Genomic DNA, 12,851 nt, shown 5'->3' on the forward strand with positions numbered 1-12,851 from the left:
CTGCTTCCTCTTGTTTCCTTTTGATATGCAAGGTATCCATTTGCATGGAAAGAGTCTGCAACATCCCACTCTTGAAGTCTTCCAACATGTTTCCAAGTTTATCTTTGAGGGATGAACTGGATGAGGAGGTACTGACTGTGGGTTGACTCCCCCTACCTCTCTTTCTGGCTGCCCTAGAATGGTTTCTAAAAGCAGTCTTTATGTCTTCATAAGGTAGTTGGTAAATGTCTCCCCCATCAAGTAAATGGAGGGTGTCTAGAAGGTCTTCCAGAATTCCCCTGAGCAGGACCAACTTTAGAGATTTGGGGTCAAGTGTGCACCTAGCCCTTTTATAACCAAGCTGGAACCTTTCTTCATAATCTTCCAAAGATTCATCACTTCCCATGGTCATTCAGAAGATTTATTCCTTGGTATCTTTTGACCTACAGTAGTCCCGATATTTTTTATTAAAGGCTTGCTACATCTGAGTCCAAGTGGTGATGCTATTGCTAGGTAACCCCATGAACCAGTGCAATGTTGTTTCCTTGAGAGTAGAAGGAAATAGTTTCAACTTTTGCTCATCTTCTGCATAGTCATAGGTTCGACAGATAACAAAAAACTCAAAGAAGAAGGCGTCAGGATCTTCTGTAGTCAATCCATGGAAGTGAGGTAGGGCTGAGTAGCTTATGTTTTTCATTTTAGTGTCCCCATTGGTTTCTTGTATGGGAAAGGTACCCTCTACTCTTTCTCCATTCCCCCTAGCATTTCTGTTTTCAACCATTGTCTCAAGAGGGATGTATTCTTCCTCTTCTTCTCCTATAGGTTCTTCAAATATCTCTGGTTATTCCCCTAAAGGTTCTTCTGGATCATTTCCACCAAAGAAGAGAGAAGGGTGGCTTTGTGATGTGGTGGGGGTGTTGGGCAAGAATTTTCCTGAATTATCTCTATTCCTACGAGGCATGAAAAGAAATCTTTTGGGTGATTTTTGTTTTTTTCTGCTTGTACCTGTAAAACTGAAATTGATTGAACAAACAAATTGCAACTACTGAAATGAACTTGCTAAAAGGAATTTGCAGAATTGAAATGAAAGCAAGGAAATGACTAATCTACTTTTGTTGAAATGGAAATTGTAGAATTGAAAGGACTAATCTACTTTTGCTAAAATGGAAATTGCATAATTGAAATGAAAGCAAGGAAATGCAGAATTGAAAGAAGAAACTACTCTACTTTTGATAAAATGGACTACTTAGCATAATGTTGTAGTAGAAAATAGAAGAAAATCTGTAATCACAAAATACTCTAATGCTTCCCCAACAACGGCGCCAAAAAATGGTGAGCACTAGTATTGCAGCAATAATGCTGCAACCCCTAAGGCTTCCTACTTTACTTTTATCAGTTTGGTAGTTCATAACAAACTTGGAAGCGACGGTGATGTATGCACAAGTACTAGTTCTTACTGTAGGCTGTCACTTGGTCAGCTGGTGCAAGATCACTAGGAGCTCAAGCCAACTTCTATGAATTCCATAAGAAGCTTTATATGTGATGAAAGAAAGAAAAGCTTACTCTACAGAGGCTACTCTACTTGTAGAAAGAGAAGGAAGACTGAAATGTGAAGTAACCCTAGCAAACCCTAATTAACCAACTAACCCTACTTTTGCAGAAAGAGAGATGAAAAACCATAAAATGAATGTCATTACCTACTTAGGAAGTAATTAGCATATATTCAAGCTATTTCTAGAAGGAAATGAGAAAAAAACATCTTTTTGGGTTTTTATGTATTTTATGTGAAATTGTCGTGCATGTAATTTATTTGTTGGTGGATGTGGCAGCGATTAGATGGCGATGGAGGGAGACTTTGGGATTTTCAGAGGTGGAGGAAGGTGTGGAGGGGTCCTAGGAGGCCTCTGGCAACCTTCTAGAGGCTTTCCCTGCAATCAAACTTCAAAAAGTCACCTACAGGAAATTCTACATAAGGCTGTAGGGGATCTACAGGAGGATGCCGAGAGCTATTTTAAAGGTTTTTAAGGTGGGAAAATGGTTGGAAAGGGTAGCTGGGGGCTAGAAGGATGTGTTAAGGTGTCTGAGGTTCATCAGGGAGGATTAGGAAAGAGAGAGGAGGTTGGATTTGTTCAAGGAAAGGGAGGAAAGTTTATGAGAAAAGTGTAGAAAATTAGGGCAGATTTATGAGGGGTTGTGAATGACATGTGGAACATGTAGCAAAGAGAGATGGTGATGGCTGATTTATTGACTTATTATGAGCAGAGATGTACTGCAAGAGAGCTGCAAATCAAACACTAAAACTAAGCAAGCAAAGAACTAGCTACACCAAAAAAACAAAACTGTATCTCATGTTGACCTAAATTATGATCTAGGAAAATTAAAACTGAACAATGCTATATGGAAAGGAGATAATAAATGGAGATTTATTGCAGAAACATAAATGAGCATGACAAAATAGATTTGAAGCAAAGGATTCACCTCTAAATCAAATTATAACACCTCATGGCAGCAAGAGGGTCTAGACCTCAGCTCATGGTCCCAAAGGGAGGAAAGGAGGTCAAGGCTCTGTTGATGGCCTTTTTGTATCTTTCTCCTAACACTATTTAACCTACTTCAGCAAACTGAGATGGAAACAACTATGTAAATCACCAAAAGCAACCTATTCTAACCAGGAAAGAAATCTATCTAACTGCAACTAATTCATAAACTAAAACAAAACATATAAATACAAAACAAGAGGTGTTGGGCAGCTTGGGTTGGGCCCTAACCCAAGAGCTTCAGCCCTCTAAGGTAACTCAGTGCTGGCTCAGAAAATATTTCATCTTCATTATCAAAATAATAGTCACATTACATGAAACTGTCCACAAAAGTAAGCTCGAAATGAGCTGAGCAAAAGCTGCAACAAAAGTGCGAAAATTTGACTAACATCCAACAACCTAATGAGGCCCTAGGCCTCTCTACTTATACAACTGGAGCTCCCAACAACTCCCCTAAAATCAAGGAGGCTTGGCTCCCAAGACTTGAGATAGACAACATTTATTGTTCACTTGCTCGGCTGCCTCTTTGATGCATTGATGTGGTTGCTTGTGCTTCGATCTTTCTGAAGCAGGATTCGAAGGATGGAGTCATAAATGAGGGGGACACCCTCCTACAAATCCTCTCCCTTGTCTTCTTCGAATATTTTCTACCAAATTCTCATTAAACCTTTGACTTTATCTCCAAAATTGACCAAAAATCTGCATTAAGCACACATTAGACTTCAAGGCATAATTACCAACCCAACTCACTGTATTAGCATAAATATAATTAAAAACATGCAATAGACTAATGAGAATGGTGGATTAAACTAAGTTAGGAGGAAAAATGAGCCCATACAATTACCCATTTCTGGGGCTTATCACATTGTGACAAGGATTATCTCAATATGAAAATCAAGTGTGCTCAACCATGCTTATTTCAGTATTTTTAATATTTATCTTGGGGTTTTTAATACCATGGGTTTATAATATTAGTCCCTTGGGTTTAATATTATTCCCTTAGGTTTATAATACCTTGGGGTTTTAGTATTAATCCCTTGGGTTTATAATATCAATCACTTGGGTTTATTATTCCCCGGTCAACCATGGTTTATTATGATGTCAACCATGGTCAAGCATGGTCCAACATGGAATTGTGATAAGGATTGTCTCGATATGAAAATCAATGATGGTCAATCATATTTATTTTAATGTTTATAATATTTATCTTAGCGTTTATATACATTGGGTTTATAATATTAGTCCCCCGGGTTCCCAATCCCTTAGGGTTTTAGTATTAATCCATTGGGTTTATTATTCCATTGGGTTTAGAATATTAATCATTTTCAATTGTGGTCAATCATAACCAACCATGGTCAAACAATGTTGGATATGGAAATAAAGCATGGTCAACCATGGTCTAACATTGCATCCAATAAATATTGTCTCGATATAAAAATCAATCATCGTCAACCATGGTTGACCATGGTCCGACATTGCATTGTGATAAGGATTGTCTCTATATGGAAATCAACCATAGTCAACCATGGTTAACCATGTTTATTTTAGGGTTTATAATATTAAAGTTATGGTTTATATACCTTGGGTTTATAATTGTTATCCCTTAGGTTTATTATTTCCTTGGGTTTATAATTTAAATCCCTTAGGTTTATTGATCTAAGGGTTCATATTCCTAGGGTTTAATATTATTCAACAATGGTTAACCATTGTCATCCATGGTTGATGATGGTCAACCATGTTTTATAGAATCAAACATGGTCAACCATGGTCAATCGTGGTCAAACATGTTTGAACATCGCGTTGTGACAAAAATTGTCTCAATATGAAAATCAACCATGATCAACCATGGTCCAACGTCGCATTGTGACAAAGATTGTCTCGATATGAAAATTAACCATGGTCAACCATGGTCCAACATGGCATTATGATAAGGATTGTCTCAATATGAAAATCAACCATGGTCAATCATGTTTACTTTAGTGTTTATAATATTTATCTTAGGGTTTATATACGTTGGGTTTATAATATTAGTCCCTTGGGTTTAATCTTATTCCCTTGGGTTTTTAGTATTAATCCCTTGGGTTTATAATATCAATCCATTAGGTTTATAATATTAATCATTTAAACCATGGTCAATCATAGCCAACCATGTTCAACCATGTTCAAACCATATGGATATGGAAATCAACCATGGAAAACCATGGTCCAACATTTTATTCTCACAAAGATTTTCTTGATATGGAAATCAATCATGGTCAACCATGGTTAACCATAGTCCAACATTGCATTGTGACAAGGATTGTCTCTATATGGAAATCAACCATGGTCAACCATGTTTTTTAAGGGTTTATAATATTCATGTTAGGGTTTATATACCTTGGGTTTATAATTTTTATACCTTAGGTTTATTATTCCCTTGGGTTTATAATATCAATCCCTTGGGTTTACTGATCTAAACATTCATATTCCTAGGGTTTAATATTCTTCAACAATGGTCAACCATGTTCACCCATGGTCAACCATGGTCCAATGTCGCATTGTGACAAGGATTGTCTTAATATGAAAACCAATTGTGCTCAACCATGTTTATTTTAGTATTTTTAATATTTATCTTGGGTTTATAATATGAGGCCCTTGGGTTTAATATTATTCCCTTAGGTTCATAATCCTTTGGGGTTTTAGTATTAATCCTTGGGTTTATTGTTCCTTTGGGTTTATAATATCAATCAATTGGACTTGTTATTCCCCAGTCAACCATGGTTTATTATGATGTCAACCATGGTCCAACATGGAGTTGTAATAAGGATTGTCTCAATATGAAAATAAACGATAGTCAATCATGTTTATTTTAGTGTTTATAATATTTATCTTAGGGTTTATATACATTGGGTTTATAATATTAGTCCCTTGGGTTCATAATCCCTTGGGTTTATTATTCCATTCAGTTTATAATATCAATCCATTGGGTTTATAATATTAATCATTGTCAACTGTGGTCAATCATAACCAACCATGTTCAACCATGGTAAAATAAGGTTGGATATGGAAATCAAGCATGGTCAACCATGGTCTAACGTTGCGTCCAATAATATTGTCTCGATATAAAAATCAATCATGGTCAAACATGGTCCAACGTTGCATTGTGACAAGGATAGTCTCTATATGGAAATCAACCATAGTCAACCATGGTCAACCATGTTTATTTTAGGGTTTATAATATTGAGGTTACAATTTATATACCTTGGCTTTATAATTGTTACCCCTTAGGTTTATTATTCCCTTGGGTTTATTGATCTAAGGGTTTATATTCCTAGGGTTTAATATTATTCAACAATGGTTAACTATAATCAACCATGGTCCAATGTTGCATTTTGACAAGGATTGTCTCAATATGAAAATCAACCGTGCTCAACCATGTTTATTTTAGTATTTTTAATATTTATCTTAGGGTTTTTATACCATGGGTTTATAATATTAGTCCCTTGGGTTTAATATTATTCCCTTGGGTTCATAATCCCTTAGGGTTTTAATATTAATCCCTTGGGTTTATTTTTCCCTTCGGTTCATAATATCATTCCCTTGGGTTTATAATATCAATCATGGTCAACCATGGTGGGATGTCACATTGTGAAAAAAATTATCTGCATATAAAAAACATGGACAATCATTGTCAACCATGGTTGATCATGGTCAACAATGTTTTATAGAATCAAACATGGTCAACCATGATCAATCGTGATCAACCATGGTCAATCTTGGGTTTTTAGCATAAATCCCAATGGTTTGTTATTCCTTTGGGTCAAACATGGTGAATCATAGTCAACCATGGCCAACCATGCTCAAATGTCACTTTGTGACAAATATTGTCTCAATATGAAAATCAACCATGGCCAACCACGATCAACCATGGTCGCATGTCACATTGTGACAAAGAATTAATGATTATCATTATTAATTATTATTATGTAAAGATGAATGAATTATTATTATTTTTATTTAATTAATATTAATATTATTATTATTTAATAATAATTAGTTAAAAATTAATTATTATTGTTTAACAATAATTAACTATTTAACTACTATTTCTTAATTTTTATTAGTAACTTATTATTATTATTATTGTTATATATTTATCAATGGTTTGTGTTATAGATAGAAATGAAGCCTCATAGGAATATCAACCACATTTACTAAAAATTTATTTTTATTATTAAATAATTATTGTTATGAAGATTATTATTGTTAGTTGATATTACTAATATTATTATGAGTTAACATTATATAAAAAAAAAAAAATAATAATAATAATAACAATAATAATAATAATATATTATTATTATTATTATTATTATTATAAATATATAAGAATATGGTTGTTATTATATATATAGTTATTAATAATCATAAATAATTGGTCTTTAAAAAAATACACATAATAATTATTAATGTGGTTGATATATGCCTATTGGATATCAACCATATTGGAAAATATGGTTGTATTTATGCTTCATATAGGCTTATCCACGTATATCAACCATATTGGTAAATATAGTTGTGTTAGTACTTCCTATATCTATATCTTTCACAGTTTTATCTAACTTATTGTGGAAACAAAATTACAAATACACATCTTTATTATTCTTGAACTTATACTTCCTATATCTCTTTTCTAGTGTGTATTTTAGAATATATTTTATTATTAAAATATAACAATTCTTTTAATCATATATTATTAAAATCGATATTTTCGAAAATATGGAATTTATAATCTTTATATGATATAGATAAATTTTAAATAAGTTAATCACCATTTAAATTGGTTTTGCTTATGTATTAAGTTCAAAATAATATATATTCTAAATTTCAATAAATATAATTATGAAATTTAAAATAATGTAATTTTTATTTTTATTTATTATTTAAATTTCACATTTTAAATATATTGAATTATAATAAATTTTAATTTATGAACATGTTTAATTTATGAATTATAATAAATTTTAATTTATGAACATGCTTATTGCCGACTTTTGCTTTTGCCCGCGCGGTCGAGCATCTCGGCCATGTGCGACTGCCCCACCTTTTGTTGACTTTTGTGTCTAACGAAACTGTAGCGCATCTCGCCCATGTGCGTGTACCTTTCATATTTTGTCATTGTGCGAGATGGAGGATAATGTTCCACCTCTCAAGGACCTACCACCTATACATCTTCTCACATTCCGTGACTTTTAACTGTCCAGGGCCCACCATCTTCCCATTTGCTTCGACACTGCCAAGTTATTTCCCTCTTGATGCGTTGAAACACGACTCTCAGAGAGATCGCTCAAGGGTTTAATGGTTATAAATTTTTCATAGCAATTTTTCACATAATTTCTGCTTGTCTCAGATTCCTAGCAAATCTAAATTTCTGTGCACAACATCAACATTTTTCATTGCATTTTTTCGGAGAATTTCTGCTATTCTCATACTCTCCCGTAATCTCATCCCTGGCAAGCTGCTTCGGTAGCGTCCAATATCATTCCACCTGTCACCTCTATTTGTATTTTGGGATCAGCAATGGCTCAATCTTCCTCCGCCGCAGCCTCCACCTCCACCGCTCCTAATTCCGACTACGATGTGTTTATTAACCATCGTGGTCTGGATGTCAAGAAAACTTTTGCCAGCCATCTGTATCGGCGCCTTCAATCATATGGGTTGCGAGTGTTTCTAGATCAGCCTGAGTTGCAACGGGGAGACTATTTTGCTGCTCAGATTGAAGCGGCTATTCGATACGCCTCAGTCCACGTGGCTATTTTTTCCAGCGGATATGCCGAATCAACCTGGTGTCTTCGAGAACTCGTCTTAATGTTGGAGTCAAATTCTCCAGTAATTCCAGTGTTTTACAACGTGAAGCCTGAGGAGCTGCGGTGGACGCGGGGAAAAGAAGGAGGGTATGCTAAAGCCCTGGAGGAACTAGAAAAGAAGACGTCAACTGATCCTCAAACTGGTGAAGAGAAGTTGCGGTATGACCCCAGCCTCATTCAAAATTGGAGAAATGCGCTTTTTGAAGCTGCAGGAATAAGCGGCTTTGAGCTGGAAGCGTGTAACGGGTGAGAACTTAAAACACTTCTCTGCTTATTGTATTGTTTTATGTTACATGATGCACGCTGTAGAGACTTTATTTTATGTTACGGGATATATGTATAGACTTTCTTTTCTCATTAGTTCTCTTTCCTTTCTGTTTTCTTGTGAATAACCAGCGATGAGGGAGAGCTGGTAGATAATGTAGTTGAAGAGGTTTTAAAAAAGGTGAAGAAACGAGCTTTGGCCGTTGCTAAATATCCAACAGGTTTGGATGATAAGGTAACAGAATTTGAAAATACAGTTCTTTTGCCGCGACAGCAGAGCGGAAAACCTCAGATGTTGGGGATCGTGGGGTTAGGTGGTGTCGGAAAAACCACATTGGCAAAAGAACTTTTTAATAGGAAGAGTTCTGGTTACAGTAGATCCTGCTTTTTATCTGATGTCAGAGATAATGCAGGCAAAGGCTCTTTAAATTTGTTGCAGAAAGAACTTCTTAAGAGCTTGACAGGATGGGATAAGCCAATAGACAATGTCCATGAAGGAAAAGCGATTCTTAAGGACCATATTTCATCTCCTAACATCTTAGTCATTTTAGATGATGTAGATACGCTGGATCAAGTTGATGAACTTTTGCCTGATCAGACTTTACTCCACTCCGATAGCTTAATACTTATCACATCTAGGAGCAAAGATGTTCTCAGAAGGTCAGGAGTCGAAGAGTCGTCAATATATAACCTAACTGGCCTTAGTACAGAACAATCTCTTGAACTCTTCTGTTTGTATTCCTTCAACCAGTCACATCCACTCCCAGGGTTTGAATCTTTGGTATGGAAGTTCATAGAAGCCTGTGGTGGATTGCCTTTATCCTTAAAGGTGTTTGGGGCACTTCTCAATGGAGAAGATACATCTTACTGGAATGGCCAATTGGCTAAACTTCAATGCATACTGCCGGAGGAGATAAAGCAAAGGCTTCAAATCAGTTACGACGCACTGGATATGGAGGACCAACAGATATTCTTAGATATTGCCTGTTTTTTCATAGGAGAAGACAGGGATAGGGTCATCAGAATATGCGATGTATCAGGTGGAGACGGTTTGTCCGGATTTCGAAATCTAGAGAACAAATGCCTCGTAGAGGTGAATAGTGCAAACAAAATAAGAATGCACGATCACCTGCGGGACATGGGAAGAGAGATTGCCGACGCTTCATTGCCACGTCGTCTCTGGCGTTCTACAGAAAAAAATGATGATCTCTTGCAACAATCGTCCGTAAGTACTGAACCTTTCTAAGTTGTAGAAAATTAAAATTATTCTACAGAAATCAGTGTAGAATTTTTAAATTCTTCATCGTTTTTCGTACTGAACAGGTAATCGAAGTGCGCGGAATTACATCAACTGATTATTACAGCTCAGTAATGCCTCGGTGCCAAAGAAGTAGCGAACTGTTTTGGCACTGTTTTATGAAGCTTTGCAATAAGCAGTATCCTTTTCATGGCACTGGTATTTGTATGAGGAATTTGCAACTTCTTGATAATAGAGGTGTTTTTGTGAAGCGCATTTTGACAAAGGTGCAGTTTCCCAATCTCGTATGGCTGCGTTGGGACAGCTGTCCCTACTCTTCGCTGCATTCGTCCATTTCGTACTTGAAGAACTTAAGGGTTCTACAAGTGCAAGGGCGTAAATTAAAAACATTGTGGAAAAAGGAATCACAGGTAATTTAAAATTTGTTGAATTATAGATTGTGTTTATTAGTTATCGATATTTCATCTTTCGATCAGTACCAGTGTGTCACATATATTTCATCTTTCGATCAGAATAATAATTCATTTATATTTCTTCTTAGAGTTGAAAGTTGATAATTCATTTATTTTGCAGGCACCTTTACAGTTGCGAGAGTTGGAGATTAAAGCTCCCCTCTCAAGCATTCCAAAGTCTATAGGGAAGCTGACGCAGCTAGAACGGATCGTGATTTGTCCTTATAATTACGAAGGGAAGGTCACTGTCACACAATTGCCAGAAGAATTTTGCTTTCTGCAGTCGTTAAAGGCCTTGGAGTTAGAAGGCTTCTCAGAAATGAAGTCACTGCCGGAGCGCTTTGGTGAGTTAACCAACCTCCGACAGATCAGCTTCTCTCAGTGCAGCGCAATGGAGTCACTGCCTGAGCGCTTTGGTGAGTTAACCAACCTCCGACAGATCAGCTTGTCTCGGTGCAGCGCAATGAAGTCACTGCCTGAGCGCTTTGGTGAGTTAACCAACCTCCGACAGATCAGCTTGTCTGGGTGCAGCGCTTTGAAAAGGTTACCAGATTCCTTGGGTAATTTAGCCAACCTCCACCACATCAACCTTACTCGGTGCTCCGCTTTGGAGAGGCTGCCAGATTCCTTTTGCAAATTAAATAAACTCCAGCATCTTGATTTAAGTAATTGCTTTAATTTGATCATGTCAAGCGAAACACTAGGAAATGTAAGCACGCTTTTGTACATAAATCTCAGTGGCTGTAGGAAAGTTGAAGTACTTCGAGAGTTATATTTGACACATACAAGTTTAAAAGAATTGCCGAGTGCAATTGGAGAGCTACATGATTTGGAGGTTCTGAAAGTAGGCGCTTTGCTGTGCGCGCTGCCGCCTTCACTATGTTCCTTCAAGAGCTTGAAGAAATTGGAACTATATGCATGTAAGGAATTGAAATGTTTGCCGGCTTCGCTGGGTGACTTGAGGAACTTGAAGGAATTGCGAATAGAGCGCTGCAGGGAGTTGAAAAGTTTGCCCGCTTCCCTTGGACGGTTGGCTCAGTTGACTGAGTTGAGCATATCAGCTTGCCCGTTGATACCCGAGCTGCCGTTTCTTCCCTTGAGTGATTTGGAGTCTTCCATTGACCACTGCATACTTCCGCGGCTCCAACGGTTAGATCTCAGTGGAACAGGGATATCAGAGGTATCATTCGCTCAAGGTGTTTGCTTCAACCTTGGACGCCTTTCCATCTGCGGCTGCAATAGCCTGGTGAAGGTTGGAACATTGCCTAATCCACTCATATATTTGACATTGGCTGGTTGTCATAGTTTGAGGAAAATGGATAACATTTATGGTCTTGCAAAACTTCATAGGCTGGACATTAGTGACTGCATAGGATTGGAGGAGTTGCCATGTTTGGAAACATTGGTATCTTTAGGGTATTTGAAGGCATCTGGATGTGTGAAGTTGAAGAGGATACGGGGTTTGGGGCAGCTGACAAAGCTCTACCAGCTAAACGTTGATAGGTGTTCGGAGTTAGAAGAGTTGGAAGGTATCCAACATTGTATGTCGTTGCAGTGTGTTTACGCCAACAAATGTCCAAAACTGCAGTGGGATGCGGGAGTGGTGGAGCAACTCCGCCAAAGAATGGGTCGGCCTTCAACTATGATTATAGAAGGGGCTGTCTCGAGCAACTCCGCCCAGGAATGGGGTCGACCTTCCGATATAATTGTGGAAGGCGCTGAAGCGTTAGAATGTTTTGCATATTTCTTCGTCTTCTTAAGGAATGTAATTGTCAGAGGTTTAGTTTTGTGTTATCATTATTAATAAATAAAATATTTTATTGAGAGAGAAATAAATATATTTAAACTATAAAATAATGTTTATTATATATTTAAAATTAAATTGATAATATTATTTTTATTTATTTATTGTGATAATTATTTTTTTATATTCAAATCGTTGATACTTTTAATCTTATATTTTGGAATTTAAAATTTTCATCATTATAACACTCCACATTTTTATATTTTAAATATTATGATTTTTTTTTTTAATCCATTCAAATTATTTTTTAAGTTTGTTATATCATTAAAAATATTCTTTTTTTTCCTCACAAACAAAATTATAATGATTTAAAACCCAATGCGCTTTCTAGCAGTACAGTTTGGTGATATTAGAAATATTACAAACTATAGATTGAGAAGGGAATATAAACTATTTTGACTTTCTATTAGAAAAAGTAGAAGGTTTATATTCTCATTGTCTTTTTTTTTTTTTTTGTTATTATGACCATTTTGTTACGATGACTCATAATAATAAAGGTTTTTCCGTTTGTGCAAAGCTTTGCAGATACCAAAACTTTTTTTTTTTTTCTTTTACGTAAAGTTTACAAATATCTTTAAAAAATTTACAAAATATGTTATAATTTACAAAAAATTTTCTTATATATAAAATTTACAAATATTTCTAAAGAATTAAAAATAAGTTTACAATTTTTAGATATTGATTATATTTTTAAAATTTGAAATTAAAATT

General features: G+C 35.8%; 1 protein-coding gene across 1 annotated transcript; it reads left to right on the top strand.

Moving 5' to 3' along the window:
• The first annotated feature begins 7,827 nt into the window (after positions 1-7,827).
• On the top strand, positions 7,828-12,140 carry LOC149209512 (disease resistance protein RPV1-like). The gene is made up of 4 exons (XM_089398651.1): positions 7,828-8,608; positions 8,759-9,851; positions 9,950-10,294; positions 10,458-12,140. Exons 1-4 carry the CDS (start codon positions 8,076-8,078, stop codon positions 12,138-12,140), a joined length of 3,654 nt encoding a protein of 1,217 aa, XP_089254777.1. The 5' UTR covers positions 7,828-8,075.
• The last annotated feature ends 711 nt before the right edge of the window (positions 12,141-12,851 follow it).

The sequence above is a fragment of the Pinus tabuliformis genome, chromosome 1_2, assembly GCF_031772625.1.
Source record: "Pinus tabuliformis cultivar Carrire ecotype Pingquan chromosome 1_2, CPIR1, whole genome shotgun sequence".
NCBI lineage: Eukaryota > Viridiplantae > Streptophyta > Pinopsida > Pinales > Pinaceae > Pinus > Pinus tabuliformis.

Coding starts and splice junctions, on each gene's coding strand:
- LOC149209512 (XM_089398651.1), top strand. CDS start 8,076: ATGGCTCAATCTTCCTCCGCCGCAGCCTCCACCTCCACCGCTCCTAAT. Junction 9,852..9,949: donor ATCTCTTGCAACAATCGTCC/GTAAGTACTGAA, acceptor CGTACTGAACAG/GTAATCGAAGTGCGCGGAAT. Junction 10,295..10,457: donor TGTGGAAAAAGGAATCACAG/GTAATTTAAAAT, acceptor TTTATTTTGCAG/GCACCTTTACAGTTGCGAGA.